General features: G+C 46.5%; 1 protein-coding gene across 3 annotated transcripts in view; it reads left to right on the top strand.

Annotated features, from left to right (window-relative positions):
* The window catches only part of LOC147701108 (chemerin-like receptor 1), a 64,838-nt gene extending 42,781 nt beyond the window's left edge, over positions 1-22,057 (top strand). The window contains exons 1-2 of one of the 3 annotated variants that reach the window (XM_086929887.1): positions 874-971; positions 18,309-21,204. In XM_086929887.1, coding sequence (XP_086786013.1) covers positions 18,315-19,301 — 987 coding nt within the window. In that variant the 5' untranslated portion in view covers positions 874-971; positions 18,309-18,314 and the 3' untranslated portion in view covers positions 19,302-21,204. Of the gene's footprint in view, positions 1-873; positions 972-17,746; positions 17,801-18,308 lie in introns of those variants that run through there. The other 2 variants (XM_086929885.1, XM_086929886.1) reach the window with 2 other exon arrangements.
* Positions 22,058-23,330: the final 1,273 nt, after the last annotated feature.

The following is a 23,330-nucleotide window of genomic DNA, read 5'->3' as shown; positions in this document are numbered from 1 at the left end:
ACATCTGTTTATGGAGAAAACTAATGCTAGGTTACAATCGCCTAATGACAGGTGGTCACATACAGAGGAGAAAATATTTTGTGGAGCAGCAAAACACTGTTCTGAACGCAATTTCTCTCGCAGTGAACTTTCTCCAAATGGAGTTAGTTACCTTGCAGAAGCAAGTTGAAAACCTCTAAATCTGCACTAGGAGGAATAACCTTCATATATATGGAGTGCCTGGATAGTTGGGTCGAAATCAATTTAGTTTTAAAAAAGAATTTCACCTCAGTTACTGAATATGTCATCAGAGACACTGTTTAATTTATGTCAGGCAAACAGATTAGGCCATCCTCACTTCCCAAAGGCCTAGAGAAGTCATCCTGTACTTTTTGCAAGTCATTTCCGCAGCTAGGCTTCTTGAACAAATCTCATGATCAGGTCTTCACATATTTTTCTCCCAAGACTATGACTAAAGTATAGCTGATTGAAAGAGAGAAATTTTGAGTGTGAGATCCACTCTTCAATCTCTCGGAGCATACTTTGGGCTGGTTCATGCTAGTCTTTTTAAAAGTGCATACAACAGCAAGACGGCATCCTATGAAGACCCATCTTGTTTAAAGGCTTTCCTTGCAACATACAAAGTGGAAAATATGGACATTGCTTCATCTTCCAGTTTGTCGAAATAATGTTTTTATTTTTCCTCTCAGGTTCTTTATTTGTAGATGGTTGCTCATATAATAGTGGTATAATCTTCATTACTGTTCTTTTGTTTTATTTTAGGTAACAGCCACTTTTAAAGGATAGTATAAAATATTTAGGTTAACTTATTCTCTTATTATTTTAATTTTCATTACTGGAGTTGTTTCCTTCTTGTACTTGTCCTAGTCATCCGTTCTCTACTTACCGCCCATTTTGTACCTTGTTCCTGTCTGAGGACCGGACGTGCCGTCTTTTCCATGTGGGCTCCCCCCTCATCAAACAATTGTTAGGTATGGTCCCCTTTTTTGACACTTTTTTAGTTGTCTCCCTTTTTTCTCATCCTCATTGTTTTGTACCTCCCTCCCTTTATTTTCGTTTTGCTGCTATTTATTTTCCACTCTTCTTTCTTCCCCTTATCATTTCAAACTCCTCCATCTTTTACCTATTTTCTTTATGTTACTCTTCTCACCTAACATATGGTTCCTTTTTACCCCCTTTTACATGATGTCAGATTGTACATTTCTTCATGTTACTTTCAATGGTTTTGTCAATAGTTTCTTGGAACATCACAGGGTTGAACTCCCGAATCAAAAGACAGTGAGTCTGCACTCATTTGTCAAATTTGAATGCTCACTTAGCTTTTTTGCAGGAGTCGAATCTTTCGGAAAGCAAATTTAAAAACTACAGATAGGGTGGGTGGCCGAGGTATTCTTCTTGTCTAGTAATGGTGAAAAGCAAGAAGGTATGATTCTATGTCACAAATCGCTCAAGATTCAACTGGTTTCAACAAACTGATGTAGAAGGAAGATGGTTATTGCGCTCACCATACATTGATACGGTCCCAATTCTACTTTTCAATGTTTATGTGCCTAAGACCTCTGATTGTCTGTTTTAGTACTCTATTTCCCAGAAGCTCTTACGTTATACAGATGATAAGCTCAACTTTGCAGGTGACTGTGATTTACCTGTTGACTCATTTCTTGACACACTCCTAATCTCATTCAATCCTGAACAATCCGCAAAAGGCTTTCAAACGAACTCTCCAACAATAGCATCTGACTGAAGCTTGGCGATTATATAATTCCTCTATGAGGAAGTACACTTATGTTTCTCCAGTACACCACACACAATCTCAAATAGATTCTTTTTATTTTCTTATCAGCTCACTCAAAACTTATACTCCACAGAAATCAGCTCAATTTTAATATCCCACCACACTCCGGTTTCTGTAGATTTAGATTTTCTGCCTGCGATCACCCTCCCATGAGATGAATATTGAACAATTCTCTGTTGTTGGACTCTATTTTCACCTCCTCTATCTCTTCTTTCTTTAATGGATTTTGTAGCTTTAACCAACAAGAGGAAATTCCTTTTCACATCTTATGGGAAAGTTTTAAAGCCTCAGCCCGAGTATTGATCATTAACTTTGTCTTAAAGAAAAGAAAAAATCTTGTTCACAGTCTAAACAATTTTTGATGAAATCAAATGCCTTGAACATTCTTACTGTACCTCTCGCACACAACACTCTCTGCAACAACTTATTACTGAACACTTCTATTTAATAAGGTCTCTAATGAAAATGTGTCTACTTATCTTCTTAAATCCATTTCTAAGTACTATATGGGCCAAAGCAAATTTGAGAATTTATTAGTAAATTACCTTAAAATTAAACAGAATTAATCATTCATTAAATCAATTAAAGATGACATGAGCACAGCTCATCATGAAAATACAGATATTCTAGCTCAATTAAAAAAATGCTATACTACTTTATAAACACGGCAACATCATTCTTCAGATCAAGACATTCTCTAAGTTTTGTCATGTGTTTATTAACCGGATCTATCCCAAGTAGACTTTTTATCTTTAGAATCAGATATAACACATACAGAACTTTACCTTGCTTCTCTTTTTCTCAAAAAGGCAAAGCTCTGGGACCAGATGGTTTTACAGCTGAATTCTATATTCACGTCTCCAAATTCCTTCTTCCCAACTTAGGAGCCGCTAATTATTCTTTCAATAATTATTCCACCTCATCTGTTTTTTTCTAGGCGTTCTCATCTGCCTTATCTCGAAATAAGAGAAAGATTTACAATATTGCAAGAACTATAGACCCATTTCGCTTTTCAACCTGGACTACTAGATTTTTTGAAAGCATTAAACTCCATGTTAGAGCCTCTTCTTCCAGATCTTTTGCAATAGGAGCCATCAGGTTTCGTCAAGGGCAGATATCTTTCTAATAATACTCGTATGATTGTTTCCATTTGGACATGATAAGGTTTTTGATTGTGTAAATTAGATATTTCATTTTCATACCCTCGACTGGTTTGGTTTTGGACCACAAATCAAGACTTTAATTTCCTTGTATATGTTTTTATGCACAATCTGCCATTTGTGTTAATGGAATAACTTCTTCATACTTTGCTTTAGGCAGAAGAGTTGGCCAAGGATGACCTCTGTTCCAGTTTCTTTTTAACCTGGCCCTCAAACCATTTTTGTCTAAGATTAGGCAGAATGCAGATATCCAGAACTTCAATTATATACTCAACAGGTTTAATTAGCTGTATATGCTGTTGACATTTTGCTCTTTACATCACAACCTCATTCTTCTCTACCTGCTTTTGCTTCAGAAGTCATCTCTTACACTCTAGTATCTGGTTATAAAAGAAATCATGACAAATGCAAAATTCTACCCTCAATAAATTCACTTTTAAATATGAGTACTTTTCCTCTAACTATAATTTGTAAGCAAAACAACTTAAGTAGCTTGGTCCTCAATTTCACCAGCTCTATAACCTCTTCCCTATTTATTCATATCGATACCTGTATAAACCAAATATCTCTATTGACTAGCAGAGGGCATCCTCGGTATCTGTCGTGGTGGGGTGGACCTGACACTATCAAGATGAGTTTGGTTCCCATTATCCCTTTCACTATCTCTAACATCCCCCTCAATATTCCTCTTAAGTCATATACAAAAATGTATTCAATATTAAGCTCTTTTATTTGGAAGAACAAAAAACCTTGTATGTATTTGCTCAAACTAAAGCGCCCCAAGATTAAAGGTGTAATGAATTTTCCTGATCTATCCATCTACCATGAATTTTTTTATTAGAGCAATCTGTGTACGGAATTGAATCTTCCTTGTTTTATACTCCATTATGGGTATATCTCAAATACGCACTCTTATCGCCTTTCTCCTTTCACGAATACTTAACTTTCATGTACAAAGCTCAAACATTTTCCACTCTAATATTCAGGAACACTTATAAACTATTGGCCTCTGTCAGTTCATCCTCTCCCACAGATTTACGCTCCTTTTGGGATTCTACTATTTAGTACAATCAGTATATCCTGGTAAAAATCAGATCTATTTACTGGCAATTTGAAATTTGCAAATAGAAGCTTCCCTTTTACAAAACATCTATGAACTCAGAAAAAGATGAATGCTATGCAACTGTATTACGGTCACAGACCACTGATACATTACTTTGCAACTCATTAGAAGGATTACGGTTCTTCCATACCCACTCATATTTGTGATTCAGAAAGGTTTTGAAAAGGCACTTCATGAGTTGTAAAACGTTTCTAGGTAATTAATTGGCTTTTGTGTACTGTAAAAAGCATGTTTGCTGTTGCAAACCCTATCATGTTGTGATTTTTCAGCATTTGCAACTCTGAAATGGATTTTATATCAGGCCACAGGTTGTTTGATTATGAGCTGTTTGGAATGGATCCTTTTTCAACAGTTGGCATTTTCATTAAAACACATCATGCACTGTGCTTCTTTGTATATTTGATGATAACTAGGGAATATGTTGTTAATACAAGTCTGCTCCAGCCCCATGGCAATCCTATTGGATCTCAGTGAGCACTACCCACGGTCTGATCCGATCTGAAGGCAGCCAGCATTACTTTATTTGGAATTTCCCTTAACCTGCTATACCTGTGTGGCAGGCCTACCTGTGCTGATTACTACATAGCGGCCCTTGACACATGCTTCTCTTAGTCTATGTAGAACAAATGGAAGAATCACTTAAGCTCATGACTTCATGGCAGTGCCACATAGACTTATTGAGTACTTATCTTGGGCTGCCTTGACCACATGACACCCTTTTATGGCCCTGGGGCATATTTACAAGCCGCTTGTGCTACCGGAACATCAGTTTTTGTGATGCTAAGGTGGTGCACAATACAACATCATACTTGTGAGGTCATGCAAAGCCACTTTGCATGGCTTTAAATGGCCTCATTGATATGGAACAAAGCAAGGCAGAGCAAATCTCTACGGTGCCTTGCTCTGTGCTCAGGAGGTGTCAAGTCAAGTCAGAAAATTTATATAGCGCACTACATACCCAGAGGGTCTCAAGGCGCTTAGAAAGGGGAGGAGGATTACTTGTCAAATATCCACGTTTTAAGTTGCTTTCTGAATGCTAGGTGGTTCTGGGTGAGGCGAAGGTAAGCGGGGAGTGAGTTCCATGTTTTAGCAGCCAGGTATGAGAAGGATCTGCCTCCCATGGTGGTCTTATTGATGCGAGGTACAGTGGCGAGGGCATGGCTGGAGGAACGTAGTTGGCGGGAGGGGGTGTAGAAGGACAGTCGTGAGTTGAGGCATTCGGGTCCGATGTCGTAGAGTGATTTGTGTGCGTGGGTTAGCAGTCGGAAAGTGATTCTCTTATTGACGGGTAGCCAGTGGAGGTCTTTCAGGTGATCAGAGAAGTGTTCGTTGCGCGGGATGTCTAATATGATCCTGGCTGAGGCGTTTTGGATTCGTTGGAGTTTCTTCTGGAGTTTAGCGGTAGTACCTGCGTAGAGGGTGTTTCCGTAGTCCAGTCGGCTCGTGACCAGAGCATGGGTGACTGTTTTCCTTGTTTCGGTGGGGAACCAGCGGAATGTTTTTTTGAGCATGCGAAGAATGTTGAAGCAGGATGAGGATACGGCGCTGACTTGTCTGTTCATTGAGAGTGAAGAATCCAGGATGACGCCTAGGTTCCGTGCGTGGTCTGTCGGGATGGGTGCTTTTCCAAGGGCTTCCAGCCACCAAGAGTCGTCCCATGCAGAGGGGGATGTACCTAAGATGAGGACTTCTGTTTTGTCTGAGTTCAGTTTCAGACGGCTTTGTTTCATCCATTCGGCAACTTCTTTCATTCCTTCGTGTAGGTTGTTTTTGGCGGTGCTGGGGTCATTGGTGAGAGAAAGGATTAGTTGAGTGTCATCCGCGTAAGAGATGATGTTGAGGTTGTGTTGGCGGGCGATGGCCGCGAGGGGGCTCATGTATACGTTGAAGAGGGTGGGGCTGAGTGAGGATCCTTGTGGTACGCCACAGATGACTTCAGAGGCCTCGGACTTGAATGGTGGGAGGCGGACTCTCTGGGTTCTTCCGGTGAGGAACGAGGTGATCCATTCAAGTGCTTTTCCTTGTATTCCGATGTTATTGAGGCGTTGTAAAAGGGTGCTGTGGCAGACTGTGTCGAATGCTGCAGAGAGGTCGAGGAGGATGAGGGCGACTGTGTCTCCATTGTCCAGTAGAGTTCGAATGTCGTCTGTTGCTGCGATGAGGGCGGTCTCAGTGCTGTGTTTTGCTCGGAAGCCAGATTGTGAGGAGTCGAGGGATTTGTTGGCTTCGAGGAAAGCGGCAAGCTGGTTGTTGACAGCTTTCTCGATGACTTTGGCCGGGAATGGAAGGAGCGAAATGGGGCGGTAATTTTTGAGTTCGGTGGGGTCCGCTGTGGGTTTTTTCAGAAGGGCGGTGAGTTCGGCGTGTTTCCAGTCTTCCGGGAAGGTGGCGGAGTTGAAGGAGCAGTTGATGACGTCTCGGAGGTGCGGTGCTATGACGGAGTCTGCTTTGTTGAAGATGTGATGAGGACATGGGTCTGTGGGGGATCCTGAGTGGATGGAGTTCATCAGGCGGATGGTGTCCTCAGTGGAGATTGGGTTCCAGTCGTTAAGGGTGTTCACGGGGGGAGAATGTTCAGCAAATGGTAGGGTGGGTTGGTCTCCGGGTTGGTTGTCGAAGCTGTTGTGGATGTCTGCAATCTTGTTGTGGAAGAATGAGGCTAGGGAGTCGCAGAGGGCTTGAGAGGGGGTGATGTCGTTGGAGTTGGCCGAGGGATTGGAGAATTCCTTGACGATGTTGAAAAGTTCCTTGCTGTTGTGGGCGTTGTTGTCAAGTCGATCCTTGAATGCTGTTTTCTTGGCCTTTCGGATTAGTTGGTGGTGAGTGCGGGTGGCGTTTTTGAAGGCGTCCTTGGTGCTAGTGGTTGGGTCTTTTTTCCAGGCCTTTTCAAGAGAGCGGCAGAGTTTCTTGGACTTCTTAAGATCATCGTTGAACCATGAGGCCTTCTTGCTGTCAGGTTTGCTTTGACGTTTTTTCAGTGGTGCTAAGGTGTCGGCGGTGTTGGATAACCATAGGGTGAGGTTGGCGGCGGCTTGGTTTGGGTTAGAAGAGTGGGCTGGGGTGTTTAGAAGGAGCGATGCGGAGATCTGGTCGATGGTGATTTTGTTCCAGTTTCTTTGCAGAGTTGGTTGGGGGTGGTTGGTGGGTTTTGGCTTGTTGTAGGTGAAGTGAACGCAGCTGTGGTCAGTCCAGAGGAGCTCCGTAGTGTGACTGAAGGAGACATGATTGCTGGAGGTGAAGATGGGGTCGAGTGTGTGACCTGCGATGTGGGTGGGGGAAGTGACCAGTTGTTTAAGTCCGAGGTTGGCGAGGTTGTCCAAGAGGGTGGTGGTGTTGCGGTCGTTGATCTTTTGAAGGTGAAAGTTGAGGTCTCCCAGAAGGATGAAGTCTTTGGATGGGAGCACGTGTGGAGTGATGAAGTCCGTGATGTCTTCACTGAATTTTGCGCGGGGTCCTGGTGGTCTGTAGAGGAGGGTGCCTCTGAGTGTGGTTGTGGGGTCGATTTGGATCTGGAAGTGAAGGTGTTCGGAGTTGGCGAGGTTGGCGTCAGAGCTGGTTGAGATGCGGATTGATTTCTTATGGACGATAGCGATTCCTCCTCCTGTGTGGCTGGTACGGTCTTTGCGAGTGATCTTATAGTCTTCAGGGATGGCAATGGTGATGTCTGGTGCGGAGGAAGCGTTCATCCATGTTTCCGTTAGGAAGGCGATGTCTGGTGAAGTGGTGTCTAGTAGATTCCATAGGTCGATGGCGTGTCTGTGGACCGAGCGAGTGTTGAGAAGGATGCATTGTAGGTGGTTGGGGTCGGGAGTCTGTGGTGTGGTCGTAGTGGAGATGTTGTCGGTGCCGCTGAATTTGCAGGAGTAGCAGGAGAAGGGTCCATGGGTGTGTCCAGGAGCGGCTTGGACGCAGGTGGGGGAGCGGCCGGGGTTAAGGGCTAGGAGGGTGGTGGCATCGTAGGTAATGCGGGTGGGGTGGGCAGCATGGGGGCCAGGGGGTACGGCGCTGGGCGCTGGGCGCGGTCCAGGCGCGGACGGGCGTAGACGGGCTTACCTTTGGCGCACCTTCGGCCCGGATTGGGCGCGGTCGCTGCGCGTGAACGCTGCGCGCGGGAACTCCTGTCATATATGGATGGTGGGGGGGGAGGGGCGAGGACGTCTCAGCTGGGAGGCGGGGCGGGCTAAGAAAGAGGACAACAACAACAAAATGGAGGGCGCTTGGGGGAATACACATTTTTTTTTTTTTTTGCGTAAGACCTTTATTAACATAAAGCAGAATACACAGCATGAGCCCACAACCCTGAGGCCGGCTCGCCACTTCACCGTGTTAGATCAGTACAATCATAAATAAATATGTAGAGCCACATGTTAACGGTAGATAGAACCATCCGGTATTCTCCAGTCAGGGCACGCATTGTACAATCGACATGAGTCTTACATTTTGTGATTTTATCAACCAAACTCTAACTTCCCCAACTTAAGACCTCTCATTGCTTTCAGTACAGTGAGCTAAGTAGTGTTCCATAATTCCCTTCAAGTAGTCTTCAGGGGCCATAACCACACGGCAGTCACTCACCTCACAGTGTCACCCGCACATCAACTAATCCTCCCCATTCTCCTGTAAGGAGTTCAGATAGTCCGTCAAAAAGCACCACACATCCTTGGGCTTAGATTTAACAGGCAAGTCCTCCTCATACGTTTGTAGTTTATCCCTACAAGTAGACATGCTATGCATCCACACCTTTACAGTCGGTACCTTACGGCTGTGCCAGCATTGTGCCACCTGTCTTTTGGCTAACAGGAGTGCGATAGCACAGAATTTGCGCTTCAGCGCTCTGAATTGGGGTATAATACCGAGCAGGCAGACCTGTGGTGTGCAGTGCACCTCGTCATCCAACATGCTCGACAACGCGGTTGTGACCTCCTCCCAGTAACTTGCCACACGCTCGCACTTCCATGCCAAATGTACAAAGTCCGCCCCATCCCTGTTGCAGCGCTTACATTTGTCTTCCTCTTGAAGCCCGTATCTGCGCATTTTCACCGGTGTGTAATAGCTTTGGTGGATGAACTTGAAATGGATAATCCTCAGATTCCCGTTTGGTGTAAGTATCTGAGTCAGTGCGCATGAACTGTACCATTCTACCTCTGTCAGTGGAGCATCCAGTAGTGCATCCCATCTTTCCTTGGCTTTAAGTGTGTGGCCTGCTATGTCCGATTGTGCAGCAGAGTAAAGTTTGGATACCAAGTGAGACAGATCGCTCGTGGTGATCAGCATCTGTAATGGCGCTAGTGTTTCCGGCTCCTCCGGGAATGAAGGGTAATGTCCCTTCAATGCCCTTGTCAATCTGTAATATGTGAAGCGGAACATAAGAGTCTGATTTTGTATATAATCCAGTTTATCAAGTTCTATAAACGTGCCCCCCTGAAATACGTCGCACATTTTGTCAATCCCAGCTCTGGACAGTAGCGACATCCCCACTTTCTCGCTAGTGACTGATAAAGCCTGATGGTGCTGTAGCGGCATGTTCGGTGCATATAATGGGGTCTTGTGGGCCAATTGTCCTAGTTTATTCCATGCCTTGATCGTGGTGTCTACCGTGTTGATGTCTTTTGAATGAAGCGGGGGTCTAGTGTGTGACAATATCGCCGATAGGGGGACCGGATGGGCATCCCCTTCCTCAATGGCCACGTGTGTAACGTAGGGGACTTCGTGGTACCAGTACGCTGCGTACTGTGCCTGGGCACAGAGATAATATAAGAGAAAGTCGGGCACCCCGAAACCACCCTTTGCTACCGGGAGCGTTAGGGTCTGTAGTTCAATGCGAGCCTGTTTACCCGCCCAGATCAAGGTTAGTACTAGTGATTTGATGCGCCGAAAGACCTCCCGTGTAGGCGTGATTGGGATGTTGTTGAAGAGATACAACAACTTAGGCAAGATGTTCATTTTGACGATCGCTATTCGATCCGCTATGGACAATGGCAGGTGTATCCAGCGACAGACTTTATCTTCCAGTTTGGTGATGACCACTCCATAATTCGCACGCATGACTTCGTCTGGGTCCCTATGAAACATGACACCTAGATAGCGTATCGGGTCCCGCTGCCACTCTAGTGGATAATCTAGTGCAAAGGAATCAGTGGAATCGGTGAGGGGTATTAGTGAGGACTTGGACCAGTTTATCGCCAACCCCGAGTGACCCCCAAAGCGGATGTACTCCCTAAGGAGCGGGTTTAAATGTGTTTCTGGATCGCGAACATAAAGCAACATGTTGTCCGCGTAGAGCGATATGTGCAGTGGTCTGGACACAAATTGCAACGCCGATTCCCTGTAATTTTGACGCACTATGCACGCCAGTGGTTCCAACGCTAGTGCGAAGAGCAGGGGTGACAGGGGGCAACCCTGTCTTGTTCCCCGACCAATGTCGAATGGGGCCGAAACGTACCCATTTATCCGGACCCTCGCACACGGTTTGGTATACAAGAAGGAGATCCACTGAACAAATCTTTTAGGAAAACCCATCCTATTAAGGACGGTCAACATGTATCGCCATTCGATTGAATCAAACGCTTTGGCGGCGTCGAGTAGTACAGCCACTGCTTTAACCGAGGGTTTTAGATAGTGCGCCAGAGCAAACAGGGACCTTGTGTTATGTGAGGTGGATCTTGTGGGGACCCCGCTTGGTCCGGGAGCACTAGGCGAGTCATCAGGGGGGACAATCTGACAGCGAGCAACTTTGCAAGTATTTTTGAGTCCACATTTATTAGGGATGGGGCCTGTAGGAGTCACAATAGTCCGGGTCTTTGGCCGGTTTGAGGAGTGCAATGATCATAGCTTCACGCAGAGTGGGGGGGAGCAGTGAACCCTCAAAGGAGGTGCCGTACATGTCCACCAAATATGGGGCAATGATATCGACAAATTTCTTGTAAAATTCGGACGTGTATCCATCCGGACCTGGCGCCTTACCATTTGGGAGCGATGCAATCACTTCAGTGACCTCCTCTACCGTGATTGGCCGAGCCAGATATTCCCGATGGGCATCTGACAGCCAGCCAATCGCCACATCATGGAGATATTCGTAAGTTTCCTCCGCTGTAGCTGTTGGTTGAGATTGGTATAGTGTGCTGTAGGAGTCTGCAAAACATTTGACTATGTCTGCCGAGTGCGTTTGAACTACACCCGCCCCCGATTTGACCCGAAGGATAGTCGAATGCCCCCGCCCTTCACAAATTTTCCGCGCCAGTACTCGCCCTGGCCTGCCCCCTTCTCCAAAAGCCCTGGCGGAGTGTTTGCGATCTAGATATTTGATTTCTGACGCCAGGAAGTCGGCATGTTCTGTGTGTAAGTCTCGCAGTTGGGGTAATAACAGTATGTCCTGTGTGTTTTCATATTGCAGTTCCAAATCCCTCATCTGACTTTCGCATCGGCGGATCTGGCTCCTGATGTCTTTGAGTACACCTATGGTGGTGCTAATGCAGACGCCCCTTATCGTGGCCTTAAAGGCTTCCCAGAGTAGACATGGGTCGTCCGTAGTGTGAGAGTTATTAGTGAAGTAGTCCTTGATCGCCTTAATCAGGGTGTCGACATTTACAGGGTCCGTGAGGGCCTGGGAGTTAAAACGCCAGTGAAAGGGGGGGGTGTGTAGTGCGGAATGTCCAGCTGCAATACAACCGGATTGTGGTCTGACAATGTGCGTGGGAGCACCTTTACCGTACGAGCCCATAGTGCAATATCCCTGGACCCTAGCCAATAGTCCAGTCTGGACCAACTATTGTGTGATGCTGTAATGTGAGTAGCGCCAGGATCGTCAATATGTTGTAGTCTCCAGATATCCGCTAACGCTAGATCGCTCATCATGTGGTCTATCATAAGCCTCGCCTGCTTGTGTTGTTCCACTGATTGGGAAGACCGATCCAGCCCGTCCTGTAGTGTTACGTTCCAGTCCCCCCCACATAAAATGTGTGTGCCAGTGTGGTTCTGCAAGTGTCCCCAGATTTCCCGATAAAAGTCAGGTGCGTCAATGTTCGGGCCATATATGTTGAGGAGTGTTATGTGTTGCCCCCTAAGCTTGCCGGACACTAGCACGTATCTGCCAGCTGGGTCTTGAGTCACATGTCTCTCTTCGAAGTGTACCCCTTTCTTGACCAAGATGAGCACCCCCCGGGAATAGGAAGAATATGAGGCTCTGTAGGACGATCCCGCCCATCTCGACCCCAATGTAGCGTGAGTATGCGGTGCCAAGTGCGATTCCTGCAGGAATGCAATGTCAATATTCCACCTGGTGAGACTGGCAAACACTTGTCTGATTTTCTGTGGGCGTGAGAACCCCCGTATATTCCACGTAAGGACGTTTAGTCCGTTCCTGCTACCAGCACTGGAGCCTGGCGTACCCATTTAATACAGTACCATTCATTCCTAAGCACGCAAGCAGTCCGCCCCCATCCCGAACCCATCCAGCTCCATGATCACCACCTGCACACACAAGCCCCAGCAGGGCCAACATGTAAAATGTACTGGTTTGCAATACCTTCGGTCTTAGTAAACAGTTAAGCATCCCTCCTCCCCAGATCCCTCCCACTCCAGCAACCCCAACCTGCCGAAGCCTCACCCTCACAGAGCACAACTCCCTCAACAGTGTAACCAACAACTTGGTGTTCATAGCAAAACTCGTGTAGGGTTGTACCCTCATGGAGGACCGTTAGTGGCACAGCACTTCACCCGATAAACAGGTGCAGGCGACATTAACTTGAATCAAACTGAAACGCAAAGTATGTGTCCATCAATCCACAAGCCCACATTCCCAGTACCCCCCCTGCGCTGGATGTAGGCAATGAAGCAGACCTAGAGAAAACAGAACCCCATTCCATAATGCACAGACGCGCAGGGGAGGGGCCATTCCCATTCAATGCAGTGTACCTCTGTCCCCGCACTTAATAATTGTCCGGCCCCACCCAATCTGGACCTTAGCCGCCTGTGCGGTCGAGACACCTCCAGTAGTGCACATCTCGTAACGTGGGACGGAGCATAATGTCCACTAGTCTGCTACGTTATAGGCTGTCCCCCTTCCAGTTCTGAGGGCTTGCGAGCACAGAGTACACAAAAGGACCCGATCCAGTGCCCTCACAAGCGGTAGGAGCAGTCGCTTCATGGCCGTTGGTTCTGAACTCCCATGAGGGAGGCCTGGTAGCTTAGTTCGAACATGAGTGCCTGCGACAGATCAGGGCAGGATAGGGCTACAGTCACAGTTAGTTCAGCCGCTCCCCACCCTTTCACCGCCCAATGCACAAATCAAAAATAAAACGCCAGCAGCTCACCTCAAGCAGTTGTTCATCAACAAACCTTGCATAGACAGCCGAAAGTGGCAATGTAGCAGTACCTCGCGGTAATTTGTGCAGAAGTCTCTACCGCTGTGTGAAGTTTGAGTGGTCTAGGCGCCTCAGTCTGAGTCTCTGTTCTGGTCTCGTCTGGCTTCCGACCTCGCCTCTTGCTGTATTTTCTTGACAAGTTCGAGGGCCGCCTTAGGTGTCGGTAGCACTATCGTCTGCTCCTTCCACACCACTCGCAGCCGGGCAGGATACAACATGGAATACCCAACATTTAAGTCTCGCAACTTGGCCTTCACCGCAGTGTATTCTCTACGTGCTTGCTGCACAGCGACCGTGTGATCTGGGTAGAATTCCAGAGTGTTGCCCTGGTGAACGATTTTGCCCTTCTCCCTTGCAAGCCTGAGGATCACGTCTCTGTCCCTGTAATTTAGGATCCTCGCTACTATCGGCCGGGGCGTAGCACCTGGTGGCGGTTTGGGGCCTAGCGATCTATGGGCCCGTTCCACAATGAAGATCTGCGATAAGGCTTCCGCTCCAAAGATATCCCTACAGAGCCCTTCGACATACTGTTCCATGCGGCCCGTGTTGGTGGATTCTGGCAGGCCCGCTATTCGCACGTTATTGCGCCTCGAGCGCGCTTCCAAATCCTCCTCTTTTGCTTTTATTACCTCCAGGATGCGCTCCATTCCCGCGCATTTTGAGGTGGACGTGCGCGCCTCATCTTCGACCGCCAAGATCCTAGTTTCGGCTTCATCCAGTCGTTCACCGTGCTGTTCTTGTCGGGCAGCCATGCCATCCATCCTGCACGTTAGATTGTCCAACTTCCCGTTGATGTCCTGTAGATTTGTTTGAATCGCCAGCAGGATCTTCTCCATGTTGGTAGACGGTGGCGAGGCCGAAGACCCGCCGGCCTCCGCTGCGTCATCTACCGGCTTAGACCCCTTCCTATTATCAAAGGAGAGTTTTGGCTGCTGCTTGTCTGGCTTGCCCATGGTGGCGGGCGGTGAAGGCGCCTTACTCAACTGGGGTCTAGTCGCCCTCGTCACTCTGGTCGACGTCGCCGTGTTTCCGTCTTGGTGGTAGGCAGCAGATGTACTCAATGGCTAGGTCGTTCCCAAGGTGGCCCTCTCTTGTTGTAGTATTCCTGCAGTATTATGGAAGCGATGTGCACCGGCCAGTACCGCAACGTTGAGGGTCGAGGGTGATGGTTGCGTACGTGCCTGTGCGGATAGGGCGTCTCGCTGTTAATCCATCCGGGGCCTCTGCCCCTTGCGTGTGTGGTTCGCTGCCCCCGATGTCTGTTCTCTCCCCAGTCTCCTGCTCTTTGATCTCCTAATCGGCGGACGCCAGAAGGCCCCCAATGCGCTGTGCCTAGATGCTATGCGCGCTGTAGTGTGCCCAGTCCCACTACGCGCCGGTCCGCCGTTAGGGCGCCTCGTTATGCGAGCAGGGGCCCGACTGCGTTAGTCCGCCGAAATCGCCATTACTGGAGGGGGTGCCGCCATCTTGTCAGGCAAACCAGGCGATGTGGAAGCGGACTCCGCCGCTAGTGCACAGGCCTGCAGCGGTGTGTTCGTGCTCTCTGGCCCTGGTGGTCCGTGTGAATGGATGGGCGCTGATGTTGGGTTTAAGCGGCCCGCCCGCTCCCGCTCGTGCTCTGCTCGCAACGTACCTCCGGGCGGCCGCCGGCCATGTTGTCAGGCAGTCCGATGCGGGTCACAGCGACCTCGGTTTTTCTCCGCGATGAAGGGGAAGCGGCCGCCTCCGCAAACATCCAACTGTGCTCCACATCTTCCCACACTCGAACGTGGTCTCGCAGGGTGGGTTGGTGGGGCTTTAGTGGCGATGAATCACATCGTGTGATATCGCCCGGCGGAGCTGCAGTTCAGGCAGCCATTCCGCTGTGCGCCCCCTAGCGCCTCCTCGCTTGGGGGAATACACTTAAAGATCAGGAAGGTCGCGCTGGCAATCTGAGCAATGAAACAAGTAAAGCGGTACACAGAGCGCACAGCAGGTAATTCTGTTCACACAGTTCTCAGCAAGAAGCGCTTTCAAAGATCAGGAAAGTCGCGCTGGCAATCTGAGCAATTAAACAAGTAAAGCGGTACACAGAGCGCACAGCAGGTAATTCTGTTCACACAGTTCTCAGCAAGAAGCGCTTTCAAAGATCAGGAAAGTCGCGCTGGCAATCTGAGCAATTAAACAAGTAAAGCGGTACACAGAGCGCACAGCAGGTAATTCTGTTCACACAGTTCTCAGCAAGAAGCGCTTTCAAAGATCAGGAAAGTCGCGCTGGCAATCTGAGCAATTAAACAAGTAAAGCGGTACACAGAGCGCACAGCAGGTAATTCTGTTCACACAGTTCTAAGCAACAAGCGCTATGCTACGATACCGGAGCCAAAGGGAGCGACCACTCAGCTGGGAAGCGTCGAGTTAGTGAGTGTCGAGTGTCTCATGAGTGCTGCAGTGAGTGTTCCCCAGCAAAACACATGGATTTGGACGGTTCCCCAGATTTACAAGAGCATGTAGCCTGGGGAAGTGCCAAGACCTTACAGCTCCTGAGGGGAGGCGTAATGAGGAGAAATTACTTTATGCTTGGGTCACTATAGAAGGGAGCGTTCAAATATCCGATGTACTGGCGTAGCTTCTGCTCAAAATATTAGCTATCTGGGGCCATGTTATGTATTTGCATTGTTTGCACCCAGCGCACATTTAGTAGGTACGCCAGACGCAAAAAATGCCACTGTGCCCCAATATGGTGAATGCGCTGTTTCCAGGGCAGCCGCAAACTCGTGCTGACCCACAGCGCATTCATGTGAAAACATGGAGCAGCTGCTCCGTGTTTTCACAGTGCAGGCGGCACCTGCTTGCACTTTCAGAGGGGTTTAGAGATCCCCTTGCAGGCGGGTGCAGTCAGTGACTGCACCCGCCTGCAAGGGGATGTCTGGGGGGTCCATGGAACCCCCTTAGCCCCTGCGGAGGGCTGCTGTCAGGAGGCGCACTGACATTGCACCACCTTTTAAATGACGCAATGTCAGTACCCCTTCTGAGGGCTTCTTTGACTCTGTGCCCACGTCTGTGATATGGCGCGGGAGCGGAGTCAAAGGAATTTCCTAATTTACATAGGGCACGCCCCTAAGCAAATGAGGGAACACCCTCTGTTGATAGAGCTGGCGCTTTAAGTACGCCAGCGCTATCGCTATTATAGAAGGGAAAGCACAAGATTCTGTGCCTTCTACTATAATACCAAAGTGCCTGGGGGCATGGAAAGCAACACGACCCCTGGACTCTTGTTGTAAGGAGAGACTGTAATCTTTAATGGTTTCATAGCATATATATCAGGGGGATATTTATCAATCTTTCACGTAGCGCAATGCAGCAGGACACCTTGCTGCGCGAATGGGCAGGAATGCACCTTATTTAACATTATACGGGGCATTCCTGTCCTTTCCTAGCACTGACACACTTTTGGCTGCCTAGCACTATTAATAATACAGCCACCGTTGCGTCATGGTGCAAGGGTGCCTGCGTTGTAGGCAGGATTGTTTTTGTGCAAGAAGGGAGACTTCCTGCATAAAAACAATCCTGTGATGCTTTATCCTTTTTCTATCTGTGCTTCAAAAAGCGCATATGTATAAACAGGAAGGAGCTTCTTTTTGGGGCATTCCCAGGTCTACACTAATGGTAAATCTGGGGATGCACCAAAATCCATGGGTAGATTCACGGGAACAACCGCGTTCCACCTATGGAATGCCTCAGTGGGCCGGAGTACCATTAGGCCAATGCAACTTGTCCTTGCGTAGCTTGATTAATCTCACTTAGGCTTTGCATCACTCTTGCGCCCCCTTGTGTGCTACAAAGGCACCACAAAACCTTGGTAAACCTGGACCAAAGTAAGTCTCACAATGTTAAGGGTGATAACAGAAGGTTCATGTTTCAAGCAGTTGACCCTCACTGCTTTATCTGTGTTGATGCACCAGGGTTATTTGTATGCTCTATTTAATTAAATAAACGCTAGAAGACTGGTATGAGTGAGCTCCATCTGAATATCCCTCCTGTTTATTACCTACCTGACTGATGCACTAAATCAATGCTGAATTATGCTGATGGCAGCACATGGATATAGACGATATAAGGGCTTACCAGTACGGAATTACAGTACTTGCAGTACATTACAGTAGAACGCGTAAGGCTTCTGTCATGAAAATATTTTTTGTTTCGCTTTTCATGCACATTCATGTTTTCATTACAGACCCTGTTATTAAAACCACTTTTATTGTATGAACACTGTGTTTAGACCAACAATTGCTTCTGGGGGACTCCTTAACTAATCACATCTATTTTTTATCGTCAGATGTCTTGATCTTGATTACGATGGCACCTTTTAGTGATGCATGAGGTAAAGTTCTGACTGAAATTAAAAATAAGGTCTGATATGCAGCTAGAATGCGCAGAGTGAAAGAGGGGCACCTTTTATTGCACGAAGTTAGCACATGTATTTGGAGTGTTATAATGCATTTACGGAAATTATATTAATTCAAAATGAGAAATTATATTGATAAAATAGTGTTCCAATGCAATAACAAATCAGTCAATTAACATTTTTAATAGGATTTCCTGAATGTACACACATACCGTTCTTAAGACATCTACGTTGTTATAGCACAGCTACACTTTGTGTATCATTGTGTGTTAAAATGTCCTAAAAGGTACGAGTAAATGCTATATTGTGGGTGAAGTGCCCATCCTTCACCCACACTATTCTTTGCTGTATAAGAATTCATCCTGCTGCTCATTTTGCCACATAATTCTGGTGGCCCAGTTAGTGAGGTTTGATCATTCTATGCTTGCAATGGTGTTGATATTGTGTCCCTCACTGACGCCATGCCACCTTTTTATTCTGGCAGGAAGGAATGGCTTCCAACATCCCTACACCCTTCAGCATGCTAACAACACCTGCCAATGATGACCCTGCGCCGATAAAAGAAATGCATATAGCAGCATGCGTTTGTAACCTGATCATCTTCATTGTTGGGATTGCTGGCAATGGGATTGTGATCTGGTTGGGTGGCTTCAAGATGGAGAAGACCGTATGCACAATCTGGTACCTGAATCTGGCTGTGGCTGACTTCTTATTCTGCGCCACGCGTATCCTCTCTGCCATCAGGGAAGCCATGAATTTTCACTGGCCCTTTGGAAATGATGCTTGCAAGGTGACCAGCTTCATAAAGTTCTTCAACCTCTTCGCCAGCGTCCTTCTGTTGATGGTCATCAGCATTGATCGTTGCATCATGGTGACCAACCCTATCTGGTGCCGGATCCACCGAACTCACAAGCTGAGTGCCATTATCTGCTTGGTGGTGTGGTTACTGTCAACAGCCATGAGTGTGCCTTATGCACTTTACTTCGAAACCTATGGCAATAAGTCCAGAATTATCTGTAACTACACAAAAGACCTGGGTAAAGGAAAGGAACATGTTTTGCGCATGTTTCGATTCATCGTTAGTTTTGTTATCCCTGTCATCATCATCAGTGTATGCAACATAATTCTGTCCAACCACTTGAAGCAGAAAAAGGTGAAGACCTCCAAAGGTGCCCTGAAGCTTGTCATAGTAGTGGTTGTTGTATTTTTTGTCTGCTGGCTCCCCCACCATGTGCTGCTTCTGCTGAAGGCTAAATATGGGTCCAGAACAGCATGGATTGCAGGATTCAAGCTGGCTAACTTTGTAGCCTTCTTCACTGCTTGCATCAACCCATTCCTCTACTTTTTCATGGGCTACCTGAAGAACCATCGTCATAAGGAGTCTCTACTTTCAGTTCTCAGTCGAGTCTTTGCTGAAGACATCAGTAGCTCGACTGACTCTGAAAACCATCAAATGTCTGTTCAGACTGTGCCTTGAAAACCAAATATTTCTTTTATGTACTGTGAGACACCCATCACTCTGAATTCCTTATGTTCAATGAAGGGTTGCAATGCTTGTTGACTAGCTACCAGAGATTTACCAGGAGAGTCTTCTAAAGCCTTGTCTTCAATCGTGCACTGTAGGTCTTTTCATTATGACTACAGTTCGGTGGTAGACACCACTCCACATAAATATAGTCATCTAATTAGTGGGTGCACAAGAATGAAACTAGTTCTGGTGTTCTACAAACAAATGTTTCCCAACATGCAAAGTAAAAAGGTGGTGTAAGGTAATGTTTCTAAAACATTTTGCCCATATCCCATTTGGGCCAGCACGTGTTGATCTGTCAGGTAAAGTCAGATTAATCATGATTCTTTCAAAACCAACTAAATACTATTGATGGTGAATATTCTGAGTCTTTTAGACTTTTCAGAGGAAATTGGGATGATGCTAATAAAAAGTTTAATAGTTAGATCACTGAATTAGTTCTGGGGTCCATCTGGGAAGCACGGACGGACTGGGAACCAAAACCGGCCCTGGTAAAGCGCTTGGTTCCCCCCCTCCTGGAGGGTTGGAGGGGCGGCTGGAGCCGTTTGCCAGGGCTGCTTTAGACCAATTTTCTTACAGGTCCCATTATTGCAAAAACAGCCCCGGAACAAAGACGCCCCCCAGGGGCCTAAAACCGTCCGTGCCCTGGCGGCCCACCGGGGAAATGCCCGGAGCCCGCTAGGGCCAGTCCGGCCCCGCTGGGAAGGCATAAGGAGCAAACTCGAGCTCAGCTTTCATTAACCATAAAATGCCTTACTGATATTTAGAAAGTAGACAAGCTTAGATAACACAGCACACATGCTTAGTCCCTGAAAACGTTGAACTCTCTGAGCCCCGCAACATGTTCCTAATTGCTCATGAGGGTAAAGAGGTTGTAAGGATGTGGGACATATAATAAGTAATTGTAATAGTAAGAGTCCACTTTTCCCCATTATTCCTACTCTGCCCTTCATGACCCTTGGGAGCAAGAGTAGCAGGGATGCACCATGGGTGCCAAAGGGGCAAGCCAGGTTTAGCAGCTGTCACCTCTGGTTACCCATGAATGATGTCCATGAGAATATGTTGTCTCTAATTGGATCCTTAAGCGGGTTACAGAATATGCCCTATGAAGATCTCTACTAGGCTTGCGATTCTTAACCTGTGGTCCCGAGACACATGGGGGTCTAAAACGCCTACTCAGTTGGTCCATGGTGGCTTATATAATGAAATATTATTAACAGTTTAAAAAGTGTATATAAATAAAAAAGCAACACTTAAATTGAAACATTTTAAATGTTCTGTATGTTATGGAATTTGAAATTGGAGGTTAAAAATGGAGTTGATATCTTCAGATTGATCGGAGGAGCAGTGCAAGTGCATCAAACAGAATATAATATTGCAGATTGAATGGAGTCTATAATTCTCAAACTTTTCCATTAAAATGAAAGTTTGAATTTTCTGTATTGCTTGAGAATGTAATAAAATCTTTCATGTTAAGTTATGCAGATTTGTAGAGGGCACAATCACCTGCGGGAATGGGATTATCCTGCCGCTGGGCAGGTGTGAATCTACGCACACCTAGGGCCTAGTGGACTATTCGAAAAGCCAGATAATGAGCTTTGTCTGGAATTCAAGAAGTGAGGAGGAGACTCTTAAGTGTAGTGGAAGGCCGTTCCATGCTTTAGGAGCAATATAGGAGAAGGCTTGACTGTCGATCTTCATCATTTCATCGTTTGCATATTTGTTTGATGAATGCTTGTGTCTGTAATTTTGAGTAGTGACTCAACAGGAGTTCTAAGATTCCAATAACGATTCATTTGGAATACCCTGATTCCAGTAATGATTAAGGGTGAGATGATCACAGAAGTCAATGGGTTAACCCCTTCGATGATATTGACGGAACGGTTCCGTCATGAGCGTCGGTTGGCCTGTGCGCATGACGGAACCGTTCCGTCGTGAGCCCGTTGGCTCATTAGAACGTTCAACACAGCACAGGAATCTGCGCCGCGCCGAAGGTGTTAAAGACAATTCTTGGAGAGATGGTGAATGTCAGCTGTTTTTCTGTAGAACATGGTACCTTGCTACAGAGTCTGGCAAAGACGCGGGGAAAGTGAGAATGTCCAGCCAGAGTAGTAGCCACGGGGGGCCGAGCGGGGTCTGGCCAGCATATATTTATGTCTGACCTCCCTAAAATACTGGGCAGAGGTTTGTTGAACTTTTCTTTCTCTTTAATCAAGAAACCATTTTTTTCTACCAGCATTCGCCCAGTGCTCTGGCCGTGTTTTCAGAGGCAACACACTTTTCATCTTTGAATGGGTGGGTAATGTGATAGTGACTGAGCAGGGTGGGGGCTATCTGTCGAACACTACCAGGACTGGGTCACACATAGGCCAGGGTCCTCCTTTCAGCATCTCTGGGAAATAAACTGGCTTAGAAATTTAGCAGGTGCAGAGGAAGGTGAGACAAGGCACCACGGGGTCGTATCACTGCTACACTTCAGTCCAGCAATTTCAATCAGCTGGGTGGTGAAAGAAACACTGACAGGAGCACTTGCAATGCCAGTGTGTAAGCAGCACGGCTATGAAAGTCTGTAATATATGAATCACAACCAAGCAGAGAGTGCTTCGTTGCATGAGATGCCTGGCTCTTCCCTACAGCTCGCTGGACACAGGTGCTTTGAATCAACACTGTACAGCTGGTAAACTGCAGGCGATCCTTGCAACCATGTGTCTTTAACCTCATCCGCGCTAGCTGAGATTTTTAAAAGCGCATGTTACGTGACGAGCTGGGTTCGTCATCAGCGTGCGAGGAGGCTACGCCATGACGAGCCCAGCTCGTCATCAGCGTGGAAGGGGTTAACGGTCACGTTTTCTGTGTTAGTTATGTGACATTTCTACTTTTTAGTATGCCCAGGATGTATATTTCTATGCCTAGCCTAGTGTCTGACATTTTGACCACTCAGGGGTGTGTCGTTTTTTGTTGAAAATATTGAAACAATATACGTACCAATATTTAGTACAAAAATGAATACATCATTTCCTCACACTTGTCATGCAACTCTGATGTCGTGTTGAGACTGCTGAAATTTACATATGACATATTGATGTTTATTTTTTTCCCAACAAAAAGTAAGTTTCAAGCAGATGCACATTGAGATTTTTATTAAAACTTAAGCATCCAGACAGAGAGATCTCGACGTCTTTTGTGTCAGGTACGTGTGTGTTTGCCAGTGCTCATGCGTGAGTTTGTGTTTGTGTTTAGCTAACCGGTGCTCTTATGCACCAAGAGCTTGCAGTAATTACATTATATGTTGTCAGTGGATATAGTGTTGCACGTGAGAAGACATTTTGGGCAAATGGTGAGGCTTTTATGTGCTGATAGGAGAACTGGGCAAAATGAGGGTATTTGTAGATTGATAATAAACATGATGCCAGAGAGAATGGTCAAAGAGTCATGTTTCCTCCTGACATTCACAGTGATCTGCAGATCACAAATATGCTTGAAGGCAGGTCAGACTCAGGCTTCCATTTTTCCAAAGTTCATAAATTTGTTAATAGTCACATTTATTATGTACTGTATTTTTAAATTGGTGAGGAGCGCCATAAAGTGCTACATAAACATACTTTTTTATACAATTCTTATGTTAAATAGTCTTGTTCGTGCATGTGCTTTGGCCCTGAAGTTGGGGAGTCATTGGAAAATGGGCCCTGATTGGTTAATGTGGGATTTTTCTTTGGAAACCATCAGTGAGAAGCTGCCACTCAAATCTTCAGCTTTCAAACAGATGTACACATCCAGCATGCTGACAAACATTTCTTGTGAAAGAATTAAAATGTGTCCCTCCATTAAACCTTTGACCCGGGCCCCACAAAAGCTTCCGATGGGCCGACATAAGGCATACTGAGCACTCAACTGGTATTCATTCTCTACCTGTGCTTTCAAAAACCTCCACCATTTTACACTGTTCTCCTGCGGTGCACTATTGACATAACCCCACAA

Source organism: Lissotriton vulgaris, chromosome 7 (assembly GCF_964263255.1).
Source record: "Lissotriton vulgaris chromosome 7, aLisVul1.2, whole genome shotgun sequence".
In the NCBI taxonomy this organism is placed as follows: Eukaryota; Metazoa; Chordata; class Amphibia; order Caudata; family Salamandridae; genus Lissotriton; species Lissotriton vulgaris.
Note: the sequence above shows the minus strand (reverse complement) of the source record. Positions and strands in the feature narration are given on the sequence as shown.